Genomic DNA, 24,973 nt, shown 5'->3' with positions numbered 1-24,973 from the left:
TTCAGTCGTGTGTTGATTTTACAGTAACATTTACACACAAACCAGCTTACCTGCTGCTCTGTACAGAATCTTCGGCTCAAAGAAAATGCATGGGTTCTTGTCAGCAATGCAGGAGAGGAGCAGCCCTTTGGCCTGAATTGGACTACGAGGTATTACAACCTGAGAAATAAATGACATCTGTTAGGCCAAAGAATATAATGAACTGACCTTAATGTTCCCTATTAAACAGAATGGAATATTTAAACGTTTAAATCGGTTTCACATTTCGACTGTAGAGAATATCATCATATAGTCCAACATGCTTTAAACTGATACCCAACTATACAAACTTAAACGCATACAAAAAGTGGTTTCAAATGAATTGCGGTGTTTTGCCCATTCTCTAATCGAGAATTGTAAGGTTCCAGATGTTTTATACTAAAAGATCCAATTGTCTCACTTTTATTTCAGGCGTGCTGCTTTAGCCTGCCTACTGACGCCCTGTATCGACAAGCCACTTTGCAACTCACCTACTCCTCTTTTTCATTCTGGATCTGATTTAATCAGTATCACATCTGCTGATATTGACATCTGCTTTGTTTTGTTTTGGGTTGGGTCTTGCTGTTCTTGCTGCCTCTGGCTCACAGGCAAGTATGCTCAACCCACTGTATGCATTCTACACGTGTGCTTGAAAGTGTAGTTGCATCCCACAACCGAGCCATGCCGCCCAATGCATGCTACTGCACACTACAGTGGTTCTGCTGTACTTAAGGCAAAATCCAGGTTTAACTGCAGCACTGTGTATTTACCAGAGCTAAATCATTTCTGTGTATTGAGACCGACCCTCAGAGGGAGGGAACCGGGCTGATTATGCACAAGGATTTATCAGTTTGTGACCTTATACTGGAAGACCCATTTATTACTCACAGGGGATGAACTGCAGCTGTAAACTTTACAGACCTCAGATGGAAGTATATGAGAAAACTCCTGGATTAAAAGTAGTTGCACTGACAGTATCACAGGACTGATGAATAATTTCATTCCTCAGGCCCTTTTCACACACACATACAGATGCTTTGTTCTCTACAAGAACACACAAGAATTTCAAGTAAACTTGTTTCCCTTTGTCATTATGGCGTGTTATAGTTTGAGGTGAAAAATGAATTTAATCCATTTTGGAATAAGGCTTTAACATGACAAAACGTGGAACAAATGCAGCATTGTGAATACTTTCCGGATCCACTGTAAGACATCCCCTTTATTCTACTCCTCCACTGTTGTAGTGATCTGTTTCTATAGTTTTTGCTTTCTTTAAATGCCCATAGCTGCCAGTCATATAATTCTGAATGGCAGAGATGCTAGCCTCAGTGATGAGCCTTGCCTCTTATGCTGCTTACTTTCATTTAGCTGACTGAAGAAGAAAGAAACCCAAAAAAGTGATGTGTGCAAATGTTTTCAAGTGGAGTTAGGAGGTGGCAGAGCTGAGATGAACTAGAGGTTCTACTGAAAACTGCATCACTACCTGCATCAGATATGCCAAATTCAAACAGTTCAAAAATGGCAGCAGAAACTCAAAAACATTAGTAGAGAGGGTAAAGAAGAGGTGCAATTCAAAGCAAAAATGTGGGTGCTCTGTTCTGAGCACCATTTCTTTGGAACACCGTAACTCTTCGACTGCACTTGAGGCAGGATCACAACCTTATTGTTGGTTTTCCTCAGGCCAGTTCATATCCCCCTCCATCTCAGCACTTCTAGTGTAAGTAATCTAAACTGGACAGTTTAACTTATACTGTTTTGACTGTTGTGAAAAATTTGGAAATAATTTTTAATTGCATCACCACTGATGATGGTGCAGGAAAAGTTATAAAAATAATGAAATAACTAAAAATACAAAGAGTAATGATCAGCCTATTTACAACTTCTATATGGTTTTGCTAGTAGACTTTCAAATTCTGCTTTCAGGTGAGAGATGAAATTCAGATTAAACGCCCACAAATGTCTAAAGGAAATGCATATACAGTGAAGCAGTGGACTGACCTTGAGGCCCGGGCAGTGAGCAAAGAAGGCTTCGGGACTTTGAGAGTGGTAAAGGGATCCATGGCCGACGCACCCCCACGGAGCCCGAATAGTGAGGTTGCCGCAATCGAACATGTTCCCTGAACGGTAGCGGTACTTGGCTGCTTCGTTGACTATCTGGAAAGTGATAATAATAATTTAGATTAATGCACCAGCAAATTAGTCCAGAACATAGTCATGTAAACATAAGGGAAACTACTTTGCAAAAACATCCCAACAAAAACAGAGCACTTTCTTTGGTTTCTGTGAATAAAGACCTGGCTTCATGTGTGGAGGCATTCTCTCTGCTATTCCCCTTAAAGATATTAAAACGTCACTTAATTTTTAACGAGCGCCATCACCTCAAGTGTCTTTGGTTTCTTTTACATCTACAGTTTCAGACACTGGGCTTCCACCAAAAAGGTGTCCCAAATTTTCCCTCCCCGAAGCTCAGGTGGACTGTTAATTCGCCTTTTACTACTCTCTAAGGTCAGTTTGGACTCCATCGTGTTAAGTGAGAGCGCAGAAGGCGAGAGGGATCCCAGTCAAGGCCCGACACCAGATTTAATCTACTGTTTGTCTGCGTCACAATAGGAGGGTCTTAAAAACTGGCTCCACAATCGCATATTTTGTTTCATGTCGCCTTGACATAGCAGCGAGATTCGCATTTATCTTGTGGAGGGCAAGAATACACAGGATGACACTGGTGTCAACATATATGCATGGTTAAACAGCAGCACTGCCCAACGTGCTGCTAAGTGTGTTAACGTCACATTAATCTTCTGTAGCAAAGCTTTGAAGCAGGGGGTTGTTTAAAGGGCTTCTTTTGTTCTGCTGATGTTTCTGTACAAGGCTGTAGAAATATTAAATAACACACATTCAAGGTCTGCTGCAAGAAATATGCAGAACAAAGGAGATAGAAGCTAAATATGAAAAGCAACGAGTAAAAGGTTCATTTTTCCCCCCATTCTGTCTGTCTTTGCTTGAAGCTTCTAAAGATATTGAGTGAGAGACGTATGCGAGGATGCTGACTGTCAATCACAACAACAGTTACTTCGAGGTGTTTTATATTGTAAAGTAAAGTAAAACAAAGAAAGTAAAGTAAGTAAGGTACTCTATTTGATTTATATGAATTCTTTAAGTTAAGATGAGGCCTCGTTATCCAAGACCTTACATGTGATGAGAAGGACTTTAAATTATGTTCTGGATTCAGAGCTAATGAAGGGAAGTTAATATGGGAGAAATATGGGTGCCACTAGGAACACTGAGAATACCACTAGGAATGCAAATGCAAATGCACACGCAAACATGATCACATCCAAGACTTTTAGGCATCAATTTGAAGATTCAGCAACACTTTGTCTGTGACAACAGCAGAGCTGAGACCTGCAAAAGGTAAACACAGCATGTACCCGTACCACAAGAAGGTATATCAACTGCTTATCTGTAAACAGCCTTCTAATTTCAAATTTTAGCTGCCAAGATAGATAAAAATTTAAACCTCACATCAAATTCAGCACATGGATATTTACCCATTAACAGGTTTTCTAACCTGAACAAGTTACAGGCTTGATTCAGAGACCTCCTGTAACCCAGGTTTCTCTTGTGTTACAAGGATTTAAAAAAAAAAAAAAAAAAAAAAAAAAAGCTTCTTCAGGATCTATTGTACATCCAAACTACTATACAGAACATCTGAACACCAGAAAACAGATCAAGCAAGCAGGTACTTGTTTCTGTTACTCTACATCACGGGTGTCAAACATAAGGCACGGGGGCCAGAATCGGTCTGGTAAAGACTCCAATCCGGCCCACTGGATGGCTTGGGAAATTGTGAAGAAGTGCATAGTTTTTCAACTTTTTGATATTGAAGTTTCACAGCTTTTCCGACAGATAAAGAGCTCCTCACTGCCATTCATACTAAATACTAATTAAGTTATAAATTAACAATTAAGATTCTTTATTTGTCCTTGTAGAAAGATTTAATGACATTTGTTGGTGGATTAATGTAGTTAAAAAAAAAAAAACAGTAATAAAAACAACTACAAAAAAGTCATTAAAAAAAAAACACCTATATGCAAACAACAGGAATACATATACAAACATTGTCTTGACTGTTATGGCAGTAAATAAAATACAGAAAACTTATTTTGGTTACTTACAGAATTGCAAACAATCCAATACTGTACATGGAAATGACAGAAAAGTTCTTATTTTCCCACCATCTACTCTAAAAAAGGTCTAATTTCTATATAATCTATATATTTATTTATTTACAGTGGGTCCATTTTTCATGATTTAGCAAAAACTTTTTTAATTTAAATGTAAACTCTTTTTTTCACACTACAGACTGCATGCAGGCCACAATGTAAAATGAATGTGAGATTTCTGCTCAGCATCACAGACATCACTTACACTTTTTAAAAATTCATGCTAAGCCAAAAACAACTCAGGCTTCAGACTGTAACCATTGGAATGGGTTTAAAATTATTTTGGTAGCAGTCTGAAAATTTCATGTGCTTTTTTCCCCCAGTACGTATGAAATCACGAGAGCTTAAAAAATACTGGAAAAAAAAAAAAAAAAAAAAAAAAATACAGCAGATTTTTAAAAAACAGACAGTTCCTTCATGGACATGTTGATATTTCTGGACCTGTACGAATACTCACATTACTTTGTCACAGAGCAAGGCAGCGCCATACCTGGTCAAAAGCAGGAAAGATGTAGTCAGCAAACTGGATCTCAGCGATGGCTGTGGCACCAGCGACAGCTACACCAATGCCAAATCCCACAATCCCCTGCTCACAAAGAGGAGTGTTGAAGACTCGGTCCTTACCTGGTGACAAGAAAAAATTAGGAAGGTAACACACACACACACACACACACACACACACACACACACACACACACACACACAGAAAAAAAATAAGTTCTCACTGAGCTTTTAAGGTTTCAGGTTTGCTGGATAATGCATTGATTCAGAGAAATTTCTGAGACTTTTCACACCTGACTGAGGAGATCCCAGAGAAACCCACCGTTACAATGCCATGTGGTCCTAAAATAAATGAACTGAGAAGCTGATGACTTCTCCTGAGCTGTAACTAACCAAACCTGCAACAAACACACAACCCCCATGGAGTAAAAACAGGAAAGAAAAAAAAAATACTATTTTGCAATCTCCACCCTATAATCTGAGAAAGAACCGCAAGAGTGTTGCACTAAATTTGGGCTGAGAATGTTATTTTTTGCTCTCATCTTTGTGTATTTGCCAGCCCAGTGCTTTTTCTGTTTCTCTGGGAAGTGTGCTTCTCAGCAGCGAAACTCTGCCCTTATGTGCCCTCTGGACTCACAAAGTTCAATTAGCAACCGCGGCACCACAACCAAACCCCCACCCCCACCCCTCGGAGGAACACACAATTAAGTGATCAAAATTTAGTGCCTCGCTGCTCAGACTGAGGCCGACCTCAAAAATTAAAAAAAAAAAAGCAGCCTCATGTGAAAGTGACAGTAAATAACGTGTGTGAGCTTCTGTGTCATCAAAGCAATCAGTAGTAAGTAATAACACAAAAAAGCCTCCACACACACACAAACACACATCAAGTGATGCCAAAATAACTCTGTTGTGTTGCTGTTTGTGCTTCGTGAGTCTAGAATGCAATTTTAAATAGACGACATGGAACTTTTATAGTCAGCTGTCTGACACCCACACTGCATTCAGTGCAACGGGCTAAACGGGAGTGAGAGGAGAGCTAGTGCGCTGTAGCTCTCACAGCAATCAAGCACAGGCAGCCAGAGGTGGAAGGAGTGATCACTGAGGTGAATGCATCGGTCTCGTAAAAAGCCATTCATATGGAGTCCGCCCTGCATTACCCCTCTGTTGTGTGTAATGGCAGCGGGGCAGAGGTGTGTGCCATCCTTTTCAGTACAGAGAGGAATAAAAACAGCTTTGCTCTCGTCACTGTACACAAGGATGAGATGGAAAATAATGATCCCCTTCCAAAAGGTCAACACTTGTGACGTCAATGAAAACAAAAAGGCAGCGCTGTAGGGTGCGTTTGAGACTTCTCGCCATTTCCAGGCTGCATACAAATATCCACCGAAAATGTAAACAAGAAAGGAAATCTATTGACATCCAATTAGCCAATCAGCCTTGTGAGAAACGAGGAAAACAATTAAATTCTGTTGCTGCACACACACAGTCAGTCTCCACGCTTGTGTTATGGAGTGGCAGAGTTTAATGGAAGACAGTGTGAGTTGCTATTTGGGTGCTGTTGCCATGTCATTAGACATTTGTGTACCCAAACAGATTTACTACTATGGTGGTCAATGATACAACCAAACCAAAGTGGTCATCTTCTTTTAAATAATACGTCATAACTGAATGACACTGTGGAGACAAAAAAAAAAAAAAAAAAACAACTTTTTTTCCTCCTTTTTAAATGCCAAACTACATTTTTCTCCACAGGTTGAAACTGAAAAAAAAAATTAAACTTTACCATGCAGGACAGCCAAATACAGAGCATTTCCACCAAGCTGTTTTTTATTAATGTGCCTTTTATTCTAGAACACAAGTAAATAATTTTAATACTTGTCATCAAAACCAGAAACAAATGCAAACATGCTAAGTCACGAAGCATGTGGCCTAACTGTCCACTGAAACTCGAACTGCTCCAGTGGAGTCGCAAAACGTAATGGCAGGGGGGAGGGAAAAAAAAAAAAAAAAAAGAGTCAAAGGGGGCCTGCGAGGTGATTCTAACCTTCCTAAAATCAGTGCTTTAAACAAAACAGAAACGCCAAGTTTCCCACATTGCTTCAATTTATTCGCTTGAGGTTTGATTGGCACTCTTTTAATTAAGTCATGTCTTGTTCTGCGGTGGCCCACGAACAGCATCTGTGTGGAGAATTAGCTCCACCAACTGTTTCTCTGTGTGGCCAACTCTTAATAGTCATTCAACTCAAATTCAGGGAAGACATATTAATTAGTGTTGGCCTTTGAAGATTTTCTTGATATTTAATTAAAATATGTACTGCTTTTGGTTGGAAACTTGACCACAGCCTGAAAAGCACAAGAATAAAAAACAAAACAAAACAAAAAACAAGCTCAGCAGCTTCTTCAGTTTAAGACCAGGCAGACATTGCCTCATTTTAACCACGAATTAGTCACAGAACTTAGACTCTGCAGGCTCAAATTCGATTTGTCATTCAACACAGTCTGCAGGGGGCTCCCTATCTCAGTTTTCCCACAATTCAGCATTAATTAACCCTAATGAGCTGTAATAACATCAATGGGATGCATCAAGGTTATACTCACCGTCCGTAAGAGTGGTTCCGCCGGAGGTCTCTTCTTTTTCAAGGAAGAGACCTCCGGCAGAACCAGAGGAACCTGGCTGTCTCTTTAATACAGTACTTTGAGACAGTTACTGATGTAAATTCTTGTGAATCAGATTGATCTCAATGAACGGACCTGTTCTGACCCTCGTTTTAGACAGCAATGTGCCACAAGGCATCTATGAATTATGGGTATTATAGCAGACTTATTAAGCTATTGCTCATTTTCCGTCACATACTGTATATTATGTTGCAGTGGTGTTTGTAAATATGGCCAAAATTTCAAATCAAGAGGTCAGCATCTGTGCAAGCAACCCTTGACTGCTGGAAGCTTAGGCTTAGCTCTGCTGTAAATGCTCTATTTTAGTATTTTTGTTTCCTACTCTTGGCTTTCTATGACATCAATAAGGTCCCTATCAGGTCCCTAATACGCTGAGCTGATATAAAAGCCACAGCTCATAGTCTGTCCAATATAAAGGTGAGCCGATCCTATTCAAAGTGAGGAGTCAGGTCATGACAAAAGTCCAGTGTGAGTACACTGTTACCAGAGAGGTTGCAGGATTAAAGCTGAACAGACAACAAGTGTGGAAACAAAAACAGAAAAAACCCAGTCCTCACATTGCCTGGCAGTCTGTCACAGGTTATATGGACACTTGATTAGAAATGGAACAGAGGCATCATTAACATTATTATTGACACCCGATATTTTCTGACTATTACAAGTTAAAATGTTGACTGTCAGAGCTGTAGAGCAGCAGCTGCAGCATTACACTCTTTAAGGATTTGGATCTCAATGATCAGGCAAGATTAAAATTACAATTTTCAAAACTTTAACAATATACTGTTAATGAATTCAATAGTTGTGATAAAAACGATTTTTTAACTGCTTAAACAAATATAATAGTGGATGTCACAAAACAGTATTTATGTCTGTGGAGCTCTGCATTTCAGTGCCAAAAGTTTCAGTATATCTTGTCCACTGACTGCATTATACATTACACCTGTGCTTCTCCGGCTGTCACTGAGACTGCATACAGGCCAGATCCTCTTCACCAGGATCTGTCTGAACGACCTGCAGGATTCTGAGTGTGCTATTTAAGAATATCAGAAAACTTCAGAGAAAATAATGAGCCCCAAAAACAAAACTTATAACAGTGAGCTTCATACTATATCAGCTCATTGTAAGGCTTCCCCTACAACGACTGACACGTGTGCCAGTAGCTCATGCTGGTCCTCTGGGTGAAGGCTAGGCAGTACCTGGCCCTTCCCAGAGCAGTGGGTGGTGAGATTCTCAGCAGTGTTTTGCTGCCATCTAGTGGCAAAAAAAAAAAAAATCACACCGACAACAGGTTACTAACATTTTTTTTCCTTTCAACTATTCAGGTGTCACTTTTGAGAGGGATTCTTAATGTCTACCGTGCATTTGAAGAACCTAAAGACAAGTCAGTCTTTGGTCACAGTGTAAGATTTAGCGGACTTTGCACTATTTCCAAGACTACAACGGGGCTCTTTTTGAGATTATTTTCCATGATGCTCGTAATTGTAATAGTCAAGGTGAAAAACCTTTAAACAATGGAAAAGAAACAGAGGGAAACAGAATGGTTACTCAATACTTCACAATGCTGACAGAGCACCCATTGTTCAGCTGCCTGAACTTCACCTTCCATGAGCCAAAACAAGCAAACGTCAATGAGGAAAAAGGCTGACTTAAGACAGCTCAAAATTATGTTCCTTACCACCAATATACCAACCAAGAACAACTTAAATTAGGAGGGAAAAATTTTTATGATTTTTTTGTGATGCCGTGCATTGGTACGCATCGCTGAAATCAGGTAAACCTCGTTTGTTTTAAGGTCAGCGTTAAAATAGAAAGCAGCATCTTACCATATTTGTCCCTCAGCCCCACTGTGCATCGGAACACTCCACCGAAGGCGACATCTTCCCCAAAGATGACTGCAGAGAAACAAGAGTACAATACAGTCAGCACCGTTAGTGCTCAAGTACGCAAGAGTGAAAAATACTGAAAACTCCTTAGATTAAGCCACTTTGAATGTTTTAGATTTCAATAACTTGGACAGCTTGATTCATACTTTCATGATTGTTAGGCAGCCTGGAGGTTTACAGAGTGTGTCTGCGTGCCTTTTACCTGCGGTAGGATCGCTGGCCAGAGTGTTGTCCAAGGCACTCGTAATGGACTGGAACAAGTTCATCTTCTGGGTAGGACCTTAAGGTGAAACACTTAATTTAAAAAAAATGAAGAACTTCACACATAAAAAAATACGTATGTCTTAATGGTTTTACACAACTAGGCCTCAACTGAACAGGTACTGCAGGAAAAACACATCAACTGTGATTTGATTTCCTGTTTTCAATGGAGTACACACTGTGTTACAAATTAAAGAACACAAAAGAATAGCATGTTTTCAACAAGGGCAGGAAAGGAAAAAAAGCAAAGAAAAAATGATACAGCATGGTTTTACAATATTTGATTACAATATATTTTTGCAATTTATTGTATATTTTATATTACAACATTGCGATATTGTATTGACGCAGGCATGCCAAATATGGATATTTTAATAAATAAATTAAAGCACAACAAAAAAGAGGGCTCAACTCGCTTGAAAGAAGGCAACCTTTTTGCAATCATTCTCAGACAGGTTGTCGAAGGTTTGCAAATAACTGCTGTTTAATTTATAAACGCATACAGATTGCCACCATGTTGCCATCAATCTGGATGAATATTTATCAATGAGCACAACTCGATAGGACCTGAGCCAACTGGCTACCAGCTGGTTGTATTCTGGTTATATTCCTACAGAACAGGAAGGTCAAGGTCAAGGTCAAGGTCAGATTTATTTATATAGCACATTTCCAACAGGAAGGCTGATGAGCACAAATGGAGTAGTGAAATGTGACTTTCTGTCCATACAGACAACAACAGATATGTGATTTATGAGGATTTATAGCAGTTAATTGCTGTATTTTTAAAAACATGTTCAAGAGTTGGCAACTTGACTTCACTGAATTGCAGACTGATAGTAGACTGACACCATCTTTTTTTTTCCAACAACAAAAAACAAAATAACTAAAATCTGATAACATTATTTTATTGGATAAGACAGATATTGAAAAAGTTTAACTCTGAGTACATAATTTGCAGTTGAAACAATTTGAAATTGAACTTTATGTTTTGAAATACTCAGCTTATTGCAAAATGTTAAAAATTTGGATTAAAGTATTGTGATAATATTGTATTGTGGGGTGTCAGGTGATTCCCACCTACAATTTTCAGTACCATGTTGTGATTCTGGATCAAGTAAAAGTATATTATAGAATAAGCAATCGGCTTAGAGCCTGGGACTAGATCACACTACAAGGAAAAATTAAATACATTTTTAGTTACTTCCTTAGTAGCAGCAGGTAGCTTTGAATGTTTTATTTTCTCAGTTTTACACCAGGTGCCCTTCCTGAGCCAAGAGACAGTGTCTCCTCCCAGCATCAAACCAGAAATCTTTCACTTGTCTGTAGGGCTGAACGATATATCGCATTTGCGATAATATCGCGACATGATCAAGTGCAATTTTCTAACCGCAAAGGCTGCGATTATACTCTGGACATGTCCAAATTCATGGGCTGCATCCTCCTGAGGCCGCATTTGTAGACCGATTACGTCACAGCGACGCGCCGAAGGCTGTCCAAATTACTACCATATCCCAGAATTCATAGCGCGGCCCAGCCAAACTCCAGTTTCCAGCAATGGCGGCCGCTACTAAGTTTTAAAATTACTCATACTAATCTTTCTGGGTCACAAAATAAACTTTTAACATATTTTCAGGCGAGAAAGTAGCTGTGTAAACATCAAATATCTGCTCGGTTTATCAAGATATCCCACATTTGCAAAAGTGCTTCGACGTTTTCAGAGGCGTCTGCTACCCACCAGCTCGACAGCTAGCCGGGAGCTCGAGGGTTACTGATGCGGCCGAGAACGGCACAACTCCCGGCACATCATTTTCAGATCACCGCGGAGTTTCGCTGCTCGGGTTAAACGTAATATATAAGTCACTTAGACAACCTAAAAATGTTATTGTTGGGCTTTTTTCAGTGTTTTGTTTGTTCGTGAGTAAATCGGTTTGGCTGAGATTAAAGTTATTAGATTAGATAAAATAAAACTTTATTAATCCCCCGGGTGGGTTCCTCCTTGGTTTTCACACAGCTGACTAAACGTCAAACAGAAAACTTATTAAACAGAAGTATGAGACAGTCGAGAATTTACGCCAGTGTCTGGTTATATTTTAGATAGCAAGAAGCAGACGGCCGAGTTTATTAAACTCCACCGAGACAGCGGTGACGCTAATCAGAAGGCTAGACCGTCCAATTTCACGCCTTTAAACTTTAAAGGCGTGTTTGTGTGTGTGTTTATACAATTGCTATTATGTTTGCACTTTATGTGTAATGTTACTGACTGCAGAGATCAGTAAGATGTGTGTATTTTTTATTTATTAGTTTTATTTATTTAATATTATTTTTTAATTGAATGACTGTCTAGTAGTTCACAGATGTCGAAAAACTGAGTGTGGTAAAGCCACTGATTTTGTTTATGTATATTTCTGCAATCTGCACATTGTACTGACTTTCATTTTAATGTTTACACCAGGGTTCCTTGTCAGCACTTTATGCTCAGATGTTTGTAAGCTAAAAATAAACTATTGTGTATGTTCAAATATACTGTTGTGATTGAAGAAGTTAAATAAAAATGTCAGTCATCAATTCATGCATCACCTCATGTCATCATAACAGAGGTCTGTCTTCCAGGAAAGAACAGTTTAAAATTAATGTAATATAGTATTGGCCATACTATATGATGTATTGCTTGTCTTTGTTTAATAATACAGAAGACAAAGACCTTAAAAAATAATCGCATATCGCATCGCAATCGCAATATTGGGGCAAAAAATCGCAATTAGATTATTTTCCATAATCGTTCAGCCCTACTTGTCTGGCAACAAGTAAGTCGAGGGCTGTTTTCTGCAATGGTGTGTGCTATTGCTTTGTTATTTCAGCATTCATTAACCAGGTAAAAAGACTGGACCCATTTACAAGAAGTCGTATGAACGCTGTGGCTATGAACCCACAAGATGCACGAGCTTTTCATGTAAGTGAAACAGAGCATCCTTTGGGGGGCCTAAACAAAGACACTGCATTAACCTCCTTGGACCTGGCGTCCACATATGTGGACATCACATTTTGGGTTATTTAGACCAAAATACTCAATTTTGCTCTACAAGGGCCTGATATCCACTTACGAGGACATTATACTGCTACTGTTCTATCAAAAAATTTAAACGAATATCCTCATACGTGGCTCTTATTTTCCTTAAAAACAAAAATAAGGTAAAAAAAAAAAGAAAATCTGGTAATTCTTTGTTTTTACATTCATCGGGCCCCAATATGCCCAAATATCAAAGAGAAATTAAAATGTATGTTGTGGAAGAGTTCGGGTCTTAGGAGGTTAAACATAAAATGTCCAAATCCCCATTTTGGTTTATTCTAGAATAAAATAATGATAATAATAATAATAATTTAAAAAAACACCACCAACAACACACTGGTGAGCCTTGCCGTCAAGAGTTGAGGATAATACTGTAGGATCCTTTCCATGATGAGGACAGCTTCACGACAGCTTCACAAAAGGACGATGAAGGTGGAACTCCAGCAACACTTACGGGAAGATGAACAACATGACAGTATGTCACAAGACCCTGATGAAGGCCACAAGACTTAAAGTCTTCCCTTAAGTGTTGCCGGAGTTCCTGCATTGTGAATTCTTTCATTCTCTCCATGCACCTTGGAAGTAGGTGAAGTTGTGCCAGAAATGTTTTTGCTCTGACTTAACAAGTAAACAGAAGACCCCACGTGCAGCTGTTTCACGCCCTTTAACCATACACGGTGTAATTCACGGTGACAGCTCATTTCTCGGTTGAACTGAGGACATTCCAGCGGTATCAACACGACCCGCTCCCCCATGTTAGCCGGTTAGCCAAACACTCACCGTACTGAGACGGGACGGGGTCAGGCTGAAAGGTAAAGTGTGCCGCATGCCTTCGTTGTGTTTTTGTGCGGGAGCTGCAGTTCGGCGACAGTTTTAGCAGCGTGGTCCCCAGGGAGCCGGGAGCGATGGAAAGTTTCGAGTTTGCACCTCGAAGGAAGAGCCGAGCAGCAGCCGCCATCACTGTTGTTATAAGTGAACAGGGAGGGCAAGATGAACCTACGACTAAAGATCGTCTATTAGAGCAAGCTCCCAATTCTAGCGGAGGGAATTGTTTCGCTCCCGATCAACTTCCGGGACTTTCCCAAAAGCTTCAGTAAACGACGCTGAGAGATTTCATGCTAGCTTGTTTAAAACAAATATTGCTATACTCATTAGAATACGAGTAGGAGAGACCCCACTCTTTGTGATTTCTGGGAATGGTGGCGGAGTGAGAGCTCTTTTCTTCCTGCCTCAGCCTCAGCGAGTGAGGCCGTGATTGGTCAAAAGGGAGGGTGGTGTGCGCAGTACGTACAGGTGTCTAAAATCGTTCACTAGACGCAGTTTCAGTTCTACGGAAGAGGATTAGGGCCACTGGGGAAAAAAAAAAGTGGGCACGTCTTTTTTTTTTCTTCTTTTCCTGAATTCTGAGAAAAAAGTCAGAATTCTGACTTTGATCTCAGAATTTAATTCTTACTTTTTTCTCAGATCTTTTTTCCCCAGTGGCCCTAATCCTCTTCCGTACAGTTCCCTGTGATGTAATTCATTTATATATATTCATATGTATTTCATATATTATTTTATTTATCAACTCACGGTACAAATGTATAAGTATTTTTTACAATAGTATATGAAAATTTCTACATTTGTGTGTAAAGCATTTGTATTACAACTCGATAGTATTACTGCCCTCACAGGAAGAAGCTTCAGGTTCAAGAAAAAAAGTTTCTACATGTCAATGGAAAAAAACAAAGCACAAACTCTTATGGTACAATATAGTATGTTTATTGTATTATACTATACTGCACAAACTGATAAGCCAAAACATTAAAACAAACTTAAGTGAGTAACACTTAGAGATTCTACCATTCGTGTGGATTTCTGAAAGGTACTACCCACATAAATTCTGTTGCAGACCAAGCACATCCTGTAATGGCAACAGCACTCCCTGAAACTGCTCAGGAAGGGTTCAAAAACACACAGACACAAAGTTTTTTCCTGATCTCCTCAGAATCTGAAACAGCATTCACAGGATGCACTGAAACAAGCCAGTCAATTCCCATGGGACTGAAAGTCCATCCTGCAACCGACAGGATCCAAATGAGCCACTGCCAAATGTCTGGCATCTCTGACTACAGGTCAGAGCTTTTGGGGGGTTCTTTTGGTGATTTAAACAACACAATACTAAACAAGTAGTTTTAATGATGGCTAAATGGCTTGTGCTTATATTTACTAATGAGTAAAAATGAAACAATGTGCTATTTTGTTTCAAGAAAAACAAAGATATTGCTTTGTTTATCTCACAAAAAAGGGAAACTTTAGTGGTTATGAGTGGTTTAAAAGAACCAAATCAGCCACAACACATTTTCCAGGGCAGTTAAGATGATGACTTTGCACACTCTGCAACATCCAGCTTCCTGCCACTGCTGCACATTCTTGCCAAATTCTGTGACGATGAGAGAGCAAAGTTAGCGCTTCAGAAACTTGTTTAAGAAGTCTGAGAAGAAATTTTGGGAAGTTATTCTTACATTAGCAGCTCGAATGATGCTGTTTGGAGACTGGAGGGCTGCGAGGTCTGTCAGGATCTTCTTAAGATCGTTGTTAGAAGGATATTCTGGAACAGAGTACAGGTGAATTTCTAACGTTAACCTGGCATCTTCTTAGTACACAAACTTGTTACTGATTGATGTACATGTACCGTGTTCAGGTGATGCTTGTGGTTTGAGCTGCAGATACGGATGCTCCAGCAGTTCTGCAATGGCAATTCTCTCTCTGGGGTTTCGTACCAAGCATCTCTGGTAAAAGGAAAAAAAACAAAAAACAAACAAAACAAAAGCTGAATATTTTTATTTTACATGACCTCAGTAACACTTCTAATAAAGACTCATCAACAATTGATTGGACAGATTCTCATTTTAATGTGTGTAAAACTGTAACACAGAAGTCCCATCTATGGCATCGTTTCACCTTCAACACATCGAGCAAATCCTTCTCCGAGATGTCAGGAAACTCTATTTTATGGGAGGGATCGATGATGGCGTGCAGCTTGCTGATCTGGTTGGTGATGCTTTGGAACGGAGTCTTCCCGTAAGTCATACAGTACAGAATACATCCGAGGGACCACACATCACCTTTGGGGCTGATCTGTTGAACAAAATTAGCAGAAGGTGTCTTACCTACTGTTGCATTCTCGGTTTGGTTAGTGACTCTGTCAAATCAGTAAAAACGAAAGTAACACACCTTTGAGCGTGCTTTTCCTGTCTGGGATGACGTGTCTTTGATGGCTTCAGGGGGCATATAGTTCAGAGTTCCTACCTGTGTTGACAAATGATTACGTGTTACACATGTTAAGCCATTTTTCCCAACTGATTGACATCCTTAAGCTGAGCTGCAGCTTCAACTTATTTAACAGAACTTAAATTAGAAAACTGTCATTTTCTGTTGTCCCTCACAGTATGCTCATTTAGAGTTGCTTTGCATGGTTTGAAGTTCAAAATCATTCTTCTGTATCTTGGTGCAATCCCTGACTTCATCCAGTGTCTGAAGAGTTGCCGTTTTAGCTCTGCTTCAGCCTTCCTCTGATTAGCATTTTTACCCAGTGAAAAGCCGCTCACTAGATATTCTCTCTCTCTTTCCTTTAAAGACCATTCTGTTTTTTGAACTTCAGCAGGTCGTTTCAAAGATGCTACAATATACTTAGGACACCACCCCTGCAGAGATTTTGATTTATTAAAGCAAAAGAAGAAGAAGAAAAAAATCCTCAAAAAAAAAAAAAAAAAAAACCCACACAGGTGAAATAAATTTCTTTAACAATGGCTCTGTTGCTGTAACTTTCCCAGTAGGCCATGATCACAGGCCGACAAGCATCTGGGCCGCACCTTAGTGGAATGCACTCATTCATACATCTGTGTTATTAATTCAATGTGCTTTTTCCTGCGATGTCAAAACATCTGCTGGTCTATTGGAAGAAATGACCGTGGCCCTCCATCTATCTTATCTGAAAGACTCTGGAACAGATACCATTTGTAGCCTGGGACTGGAAGTATGCAGACATTGACCATGCTAACCAGAAAATGTCTGACTATCAGGCTATACTGGACAGTCTAGCACAGATATCATCACCCCTCTAGAGTCCACCAGATTGTTTTCCAGCAATTTCATTCCTTTGTAGTTTGATTGCTTGGGACCCAAGCTGACATGACACACGAGAGGTTCAGTGTATTAATTAGTATGACTTACTTGTGAATCCTTCATGATGCTCGTTACATCTGGTTGGATTCTGTTTGCGATGCCAAAATCGATCAGTTTCAGCGAAGCATTCACTATGACGAAGTTAGCTGGTTTCAAGTCGCTGTGGATAATTCCTATACAGAACACACATGCAGTGGTTAGAAGTGACCATCAGTTACTATGACATTTATGACATTTGAACAACACTGAAAGTGGTAGTCAACTGATAGTGGGAGGCACAAGAGAAATGAACCGTGTTTGTGGATGGTGTGGACGGCCTCCAGCATGTTCTTCCAGTAGAACTTCCTCTCTAGAGGGTTCACAGTTTTGCGCTTTCGCAACCAAGTGTTCAGATCCAAGTTTCCACACTCCATCAACATGTAGATGTAGCTGTTGGTTATTTCACTGAAAGAAACAAACACAACCCACAAAAAACACAACCATCAGGACATTTATTGAGGCAGAGATGTATACTTCAGGTAAACAATAGAAAAAAGGCTGCCTAATTTAAAAAATAATTTCTGGATAGGCTGTGCACTCACTAGTCATAGAGCTTTATAATCTGGTCGCTGTACTGCTGCAGGTGGTTCAGATGTTCAATTTCATTTTTGTAACTCTCTATAGTCTGGGCGTCGGCCTCCTCGAGGTTCACATATTTCACTGCATACAGCTGCTTTTTATGATCGAGCACCTGGTAAACCTGGAGGGGGAAAACAAGCAGTTGTTTAAAATACAAGATTAGAGGCCGACTGGACTGTCAGACTGTGGTGAAATGTTTTTGGCATTATGGGAACTCCTTAACACTGTTGTTACCTTACTCGATCCCCCGCGTCCAATCATCTTCAGAATGAAGAACTGCTTCCCCTTAATCGTAATGGATTCATTGGACAACGCACTGAGGGAAGCCTAAAATGAGATCCAAACAAAGATACAGTTTCCCATTAAAGTTGAGAGTAGTATTTAAATTACTGCTGATATTTCCAACTGACTGAACTCTGTCTACTTGGCATTCAAGTAACTGTTTACTGTTCAGTCAAGCTGGGAAAAAAAATGTTTATACTATCAAGTGCTTTTCCCCACACACATCTAAAATCTTTAATTAAAAACAAACAAAACAAAACAGCAACAAAAAACTCCACAGTATGTTGTTGGTTTTTTTTAATGTATAAGACAAAACCAAAAGGAGGGCATGAACATATACCTGTGGTGTCTGGGCACACAACGTTTGATTTAGAGGTGTGCATGGCTGCTGAGCAGGCCCAGCTCTGTGTGCCGCTGCTGCAGAGGAAGACACTTCAGGGCCTCTCTTTACAACAGGAGTAATGAAGCTGAGAGGGGACAAATACAGGCATGCAGAGTGTGACATTTTATTTCAATAGAAATATTCTAGAATACAAAAGTATTAGCTTATTGATTTGAAGTAGAATTGACTTTTAGCGCAACTTTTTAGCACCCTACAATAAAGCATATATTTAAATACCGTTCCCAATGGAAACTAAAGAGCAGAATTACAGATATGAAAAAACACTTTTGCTTATGCTGCATATTTAAAGAGAGATTTCACAAATACCCAAGTCAGAGTATTACCTGTTAGCAGCTGGATATCTATTGCTGTTAGGCGTTTCGCAGACTGTTTGTGAGTTAGCTTTGGATGGAAGTTGGAGGGATGGTGTAAGGAAAGATTCTGCCAGACGAGGAATGGGTCTAGGTTCAGGGGGTGTTGTCTGTTTAACCTTATAAGGGGGAAAAAAAACAACAACAAAAAAAACGTTTAAGGTTTTGAGACATAATCAAAATAAATGTTTACATACATGTTCTAAGTGAAGATAATAAACACCCACCAAGTCTTTGGATATTTCACAGGGAAGACATAAGCTAACACCAGCTTGCATGTAGAAAAAAAACAAACTAAAATCAGTGTATCTAAAAATTTAGCAGTAGATTTAAAAAGGGCCATCAGACCTCAGGAGAAACATGCCGGTTGATGGAAGTTGGGATCTTCCACTCCGATAAAGGCTCCCTGCTCGCAGGTTTAGGCTGCTCTACCGAACGTCTGACAGGGACCCGAGCAGGAAGCTGTACTTCCTGGATTCCACCACATGCAGACATTACGGGAGCACTTGCTTGCAAATCTAAAAGAAATTTGGAAAATATATAATGCATTTAAAAAATAACAATGTATTTAAATTTAATTTAAATGCATGTTCAAGTTTTGACCCATACAATGAACTGACTTAGATCTCTACCTGTGGGAGGGTCCTCCTCACTGGTGGGCAGTAGCCGTTTCTCTCCAGCTTTAAGGTTATGTATGGCCATGTCCAGGAGCTCGGCTGGCTTCGCATTTAAAGTGTGGGCTTTGTGCAGAATTGAAGTTGCTTTGTTGACATTACCTAAAAAGAGGATAGTAGGGGCATAAATAAATGGCACTTCAATTATGTTTTAATGAACGATTGATTGATTAGTAGACATTCTTATGGCTAAACAACACAAAATACAGACAAAACTTTTCACTCGCTAGCAAATGTTTGGCATGCATTTTGAATAAACTATGCAGACATAGTGATCCATCGATCAGATCTAGACAAAAATCATGTTCCTTCCAGGTGTATATGGGACCTTATTGTAACAGATTACACTGAGATAGACATTTATTAAAGACATTGTGATTACTGATTACAATGATCTTTCTGTAATAAAGTTACACTACAGCAACTGGCTTCAGTTATGGCAATACTGTTTTTCTAAAGCACCGACTTAATTAGTTGCTTTTACAGCAGTACATTGCCGCTCTGGACTACCTATTATTTTTCCAAAGTGGTGCCACCTTTAAATTTAAATTCTTCAAGGAGGAGTCTTGAAGTTGTGCAAAACAATGTCCTTATTTGTACGAGTTGCTCCTTATTTTCAGCTTTTTGTTTTGAGAATGTGGTTCCAGAAAATTACATACCTTGAGAGACCTCAAACTGGGCATGTGCTATGTGGACAAAGGCAAAGGCTTTGCAGTTGGATCTTGCAACTATGAAGTGGTCCTGTGCTTCATCTGGATCCTCGATCCTCCAGAAGAAAAAGGAAACAATGATACACTTAAAGAGCAGTACTGATAGCTATCATTTGGTTGTGCCAATGCTTTTTTTTGGTGGGACTGAAAGGCTATGTGGACAGTTGACAGCACTGCAAAACCTTGGTCTTCTGTCAGTGGGTTTCATGATGTAGTCACCTGAAATGGTTTTCACTTCACAGTTGTGCCTTGTCAGCGTTTCACTGTGTAATTTCTTTCCCTCTTAATGGGGTTGGGACCATCTGTTGTGCTGTGCAGAAGTCAGGTCGGTACACAGCTGACAGCTCTATTTGACAACTGTTAGAATTCATATTATGGCAAGGACAAATCAGCTAAGTAAAGAGAAATGACAGTCCATCATTACTTTAAGAACTGACGGTCAGTCAGTCTGGAAAATTGCTTAAACTTTGACTGTGTCCTCAAGTACAGTCGCAAAAATTATCAAGCGCTATGATGAAACTGGCTCACACAAGGACCGCCCCAGGAAAGGAAGACCAAGATTCACCTCTGCTGCTGAGGATAAAGTCATTCGAGTCACTAGCCTCAGAAACCACAAGTTAACAGCACAACAGATTAGAGCAGATAAATGCCACATAGAGTTCTACTAGACACATTTCTACGTCAACTGTTCAGGCAAGACTCAATCAGGTCTTTAGGGTCAAACAGCTACTAAGAAAAGCAACAAGCAGAAGAGATTAGTTTGGGCCAAGAAACATAGGGAATGGACATTAGACTAGTGGAAATCTGTGCTTGGTCTGGTGAGTCCAAATTTGAGATCCAAATTCAAGATCTTTGGTTCCACCTTTGGGTGACGCAGAAAAGGTGAACAGATCATCTCCACATGCATGGTTTCCATCGTGAAGTACGGAGGAGGTGGTGTGATGGTGTGTGGGTGCTTTGCTGGTGACACTGTTGGGGATTTGCTCCAAAATGAAGGCACACTGAACCAACTTGGCCACCACAGCATCCTGCAGCGACATTCCATCCCATCTGGTTTACATTTGGTAGGACCAGCTGATCTAAACCAATTAAGATGGTTTGGGATGAAATGGACCGCAGACTGAAGGCAAAAGGGCCAACACATGTTCAGCATCTCTGGGAACTCCTTCAAGACTGTTGGAAAACCATTTCAGGTGACTACCGATCATTTCACAACATTTCAAGGAAACTTGCAATAAAGATATAAATTATATTATGTTTTATCAGTGATTGCAGCTTGCAGGCAGAAGATTTATTAGTTAAAACAAAATGCATTGCCTTTTCCATCTTTGTTTTTCCAGTGATAACCTAATTCAAAGTGTGAATTTATTGCCACAAGGTGCTAGCAGTACCAATGCAACCATAACGACAGCATTATATCCAGAGGATAAGTCAAATGTAAGTGCAAAAGCAGCCCAGGTAGTGTATTCCTTGTAACTCCAAGTAAAAGTATAACTTAACAATTTTTAATTTAACATAAAAAAAAATAAATAACAACCTTGCAACTCTTTAGGAGCCACATAATAAGATTCAAATCTAAAAATCTTGTTCCCACCTTTAGCAGAAATTTAGCAGAGTACTGTGCTTTGTTGAAAGCTGTTAAATTAGGAGGCTGGCATGTGGCTGAGACATGCTTGGCTTTGTCTCATTGTTTTGCCCACTGAGAAACATAAACGCATGGCTCCAACGAATCATTGATATCATGATTTAACACTTTTATAACAATTTATATTGGTATTATTGTGAATGATATGATGGGGCACTCACCCTTTTAGTTCTGCATATCGGACTAGTATTCTGGCATAGGTGGCATTTTTGCTGTATTGTCTGACTGGCAGCTTGAAGAAGACTTTAGAGTAACAGTCCTTGAGCTTATTCAGAAGGTTGATGTCTGTGTGAGGGTTCCCTCTCTTCTCCAGGTTAGTCAGGTATGCCCAACATGACTCGGGAGAGTTGGAATTGACGACCTGATCGAAATTGTAAGTTACATCTGCTAGAAAGGAAAACAGAGAAGGGGACACAGTGTCTTTCATTCACACAACTATAGAAAATAAGATTCCACATGGAAATATGTAATGTAGTACCTTCCATTCTTGAGGCGTTCTTTGTGTAACATGTGTGAAGGAGAGTTGTGGTTGAGTCTATGGCTGCCTGGTCCTCCCAGGTGGATTTCTCTGGACTAAGAGCTGGTTGCTGAGAACACACACACACACACACACACACACACACACACACACACACACACACACACACACACACACACACACACACACACACACACACACACACACACACACACACACACACACACAAAAAAGGATTCAACATTTCTTTCTTTGGCTCAAGCTAAGGTTCTTCACACAACAGATCATTAGAAACGAAAGCCACCAAGTGTGGAATTTGAGAGGTACAAATACGTTTATTTGTACTCACTTGAACACACACTATATCCCGATCCACAGCACTGTTCTTTGAGGAGGATAGCCCAAATATTGGGTTCATATTTGAACCAGATGTTTGCCTAAGACAGTGACACAAATTAAGCATGAACAAACCTGATATAGGTTTCATTGACACTGCAGGACATTACACGCAAAGTAAATTCACTTAATTACATATATTTCAATTGTATTTCTCAGATCATCCCACCCCCTGCCTACATTCACTACATTTTAACCAAAATAAATAAACATAAACATACCTGGACAAACTTGTGGGGATTGATGCATCGCTTCCTTTGGAGACCCTGCTATTATTGTAGTCATCATCATCATCCTTTTCTGGGATAGAGAAAGGTACTATGGGAACTCTTGCTGGCTACAAAGCAAAAATGTAAGAGCAGAACTTGGGATCCTCAAAGACCTTTTGGTAATGGGTAACACAGAACAGTTTCAAGTAAAAAAACAAACAAACAAACAAACAAACAAACCCCACAGACCATTCCAACTGCTCTCTTGCGCTGAGATCCTGTCCTCCAGCCTGGTAGTTGGTCATCTGGTGCTCCACCAAGGGAGTCCCTCCTGAAGGACAGAGAACAAAAAATGTCAGATGTTCCCCCTTAGAAAAAGCCTTCTGGGAGGTTGAGAACCACTTTATTCTTACCCCGAACTAAAAATACTTGAGAGCTGCAAGTCACCTGTCCCATCTGACGTTCTGCTTACTTTTTGTAACTCTGAGCCTTTTTTGACAGAGTCCTGTGCATCACTGTTTGGTACTGACAGAAAGAAAACACAAAATATTTAGAAGAGAAAAGCATGATTGGGAAAAGGGCATTATTACATTTGAGCTCTATTGTGACTTTCTACTGCTGGACAGTCAAGTCAAACAGCAACATGTATATAATGACACAAGATAAACATGAATGCTCACCTGGTAAATTTTCCTTATCCTCTGAACTCCATAGTTGTGCTTTTCCATTCTGAATTCTTCGCAAAGCAGCCTCCAGCTGTTCTTTCGGTTGGGCACCCACCTGAACAGCATTCTGCAATATGTAGATGCCTCTCTTTGCGTTGCCTGGTAAAGTGTTAGAGATTAAATTAAATATTCTACATAGCATTTCTTGAGAACTGGCACATGTTTTGAAGGACAAACATCACATGTCTACCTTGAGAAATCTCAAACTGTGCATGTGCAATGTGGACAAATGCAAAATTCTGGCTGTGGGACCTTGCCACGTTGAAGTTAGGCTCTGCCTCACTGACATCTTGAATTCTAATAGAAAAAAAATAAATAAATGACCCAGTGAATGCACAGATGAAAATATAATTAAACCAAGAACAGCATTTCTACTCACGCTTTCAGCTCTGCAAATCTGACCAACATCCTTGCGTAGCTCTCATTATGACAGTGTTTTCCCAGTGGCATATTGGAGAACACCCTGGTATAAAAGTCAATGAGCCTGGTGAGGTGATTACTATCCAAGTGAGGGTCTCCTTTTTTCTCCAAGTCCATCAAATATGAAAGACATGATTCGGGTGAGTTTGAGCCAATGACCTGGTTAATATTGTCTGTGTCATCTGTAACAAGCACAAAGTGTCACAGTTATGCACGGCAATGTAGACATCTGGCATACATGACTACTTGTTAATCCTTTGTTACCTTCATTGAGATACTTTTTAATTTTGTTAAGCTTTTGATAAAGCATGGCAAGTTTCTGCTTTCTGTCTGTGTGCTCCTCTTCCTCCATCTGAAATGATGAGTTCAGTCAACACAAATAACAAATGAGCCCAAATGAATATAAGCATTTTGCTTGAATAACAAGAACACAAAATCCAGCACAGAAAAATGCAATTTAATGTTAATATGACGCGTTTATTAACAGTTATTAATAATGGGGAGCTAGGACTGCAGACATTTAAAAAGAAATCCAGAGCTGTTGTTAAAGGAGTAACCAACACTGAGACAATTCTCAGTATTTAATTAACATTAAGTTACCAGTTTTGTGTGATTTCTCATTCTAAGGTGAGGAATACCTAGAAGGTACTATATGCTGACTTGGTGAGCAGCAAGAAATAACCTAGATAACAAGTTGAAGACAAGTTACTGAACAAATGCTTTCCTTATAAACCTGGATAGCTTCGTGTTTACAATCGGGGCTAGCTCATTTTCCGGCTAGGTAGCATGTAGCAATTTTGCTCAAGATAACTTGCTCATCAAATCTCCCCACTGTGCCGAAGACTCGCGCACTCAAGTGAAGTTAAACACGCATTAGAACACTTTTAAAAACATGACGTTAAAGTGCAGTAAAGCGAAAACCATCTCACCGTGTTTAGGCCTGCCACAAAAAAGTCTCTTGCGACGGGAATTACAGCACAATACACAGGGAAAAAGGCTCGACTTCAACTGCCAGATTTCAAATATGCCGCTTCCGTTGGCGTTGTGTATTGATTGGGTCTTTGTGATGACGTCACGATGCGTTCAGTTTACAAACAAGCAAGACGACAATAATAAAGGATAAATATAAGGGAGACGCGTGTCTCTCTAAACGTTTTTTGAGAAGTATCTATAGATATTTACCAGCGCGTTGTAATTTTTATAAATACTTCTAGTTTGTATTTTGAACGTGTATAAATTGAAATATGCAAATATTTTTCAAGAAGGG

The 24,973-nt window shown here is 39.7% G+C and overlaps 2 protein-coding genes across 3 annotated transcripts in view; both read right to left on the bottom strand.

Annotated features, from left to right (window-relative positions):
- Positions 1-13,795, bottom strand: part of bckdhb (branched chain keto acid dehydrogenase E1 subunit beta) — a 77,089-nt gene extending 63,294 nt beyond the window's left edge. Inside the window, exons 1-6 of the mRNA XM_082552139.1 lie at positions 13,410-13,795; positions 9,504-9,581; positions 9,242-9,310; positions 4,732-4,865; positions 2,017-2,172; positions 51-159 (exon numbers count right to left, since the gene is read on the bottom strand). Of these exons, the coding sequence (XP_082408265.1) occupies positions 51-159; positions 2,017-2,172; positions 4,732-4,865; positions 9,242-9,310; positions 9,504-9,581; positions 13,410-13,587 (724 nt within the window). The 5' untranslated portion in view covers positions 13,588-13,795. The remainder of the gene's footprint in view (positions 1-50; positions 160-2,016; positions 2,173-4,731; positions 4,866-9,241; positions 9,311-9,503; positions 9,582-13,409) is intronic.
- A 573-nt stretch (positions 13,796-14,368) lies between these two features.
- ttk (ttk protein kinase) lies at positions 14,369-24,754 on the bottom strand. Of its 2 annotated transcripts, none has more exons than XM_082551458.1 (25): positions 24,636-24,754; positions 23,971-24,058; positions 23,666-23,888; positions 23,477-23,583; positions 23,242-23,385; positions 22,975-23,086; positions 22,811-22,892; positions 22,574-22,689; positions 22,306-22,393; positions 21,957-22,065; positions 21,640-21,865; positions 19,783-19,889; positions 19,082-19,225; positions 18,798-18,967; positions 18,423-18,568; positions 18,037-18,163; positions 17,649-17,741; positions 17,378-17,535; positions 17,089-17,240; positions 16,845-16,969; positions 15,846-15,920; positions 15,573-15,749; positions 15,304-15,400; positions 15,134-15,219; positions 14,369-15,051 (listed from the first exon to the last, which is right to left on the bottom strand). In XM_082551458.1, the coding sequence occupies exons 2-25, from the start codon at positions 24,056-24,058 to the stop codon at positions 14,983-14,985; spliced, it is 3,021 nt and encodes a 1,006-aa protein (XP_082407584.1). In that variant the 5' UTR covers positions 24,636-24,754; the 3' UTR covers positions 14,369-14,982. The 2 variants fall into 2 exon arrangements, with proteins under 2 accessions (XP_082407584.1, XP_082407585.1); XM_082551459.1 differs by having other exon boundaries at positions 21,640-21,862.
- Between the last annotated feature and the right edge of the window lie 219 nt (positions 24,755-24,973).

Source organism: Aulonocara stuartgranti, assembly GCF_965226115.1.
Source record: "Aulonocara stuartgranti genome assembly, chromosome: 11".
Lineage (NCBI taxonomy): Eukaryota > Metazoa > Chordata > Actinopteri > Cichliformes > Cichlidae > Aulonocara > Aulonocara stuartgranti.
This window is presented reverse-complemented; position numbering and strand designations above follow the sequence as displayed.

Excerpts from the sequence above, each read along its gene's own strand:
- ttk (XM_082551458.1), bottom strand. The coding sequence starts at position 24,058 with ATGGAGGAAGAGGAGCACACAGACAGAAAGCAGAAACTTGCCATGCTT. Across the intron at positions 22,066-22,305 it reads GGGATATAGTGTGTGTTCAA|CAACCAGCTCTTAGTCCAGA; the intron begins GTGAGTACAAAT and ends GTGTGTTCTCAG. Across the intron at positions 18,569-18,797 it reads ACCGGCATGTTTCTCCTGAG|GTTAAACAGACAACACCCCC; the intron begins GTCTGATGGCCC and ends CCCCCTTATAAG.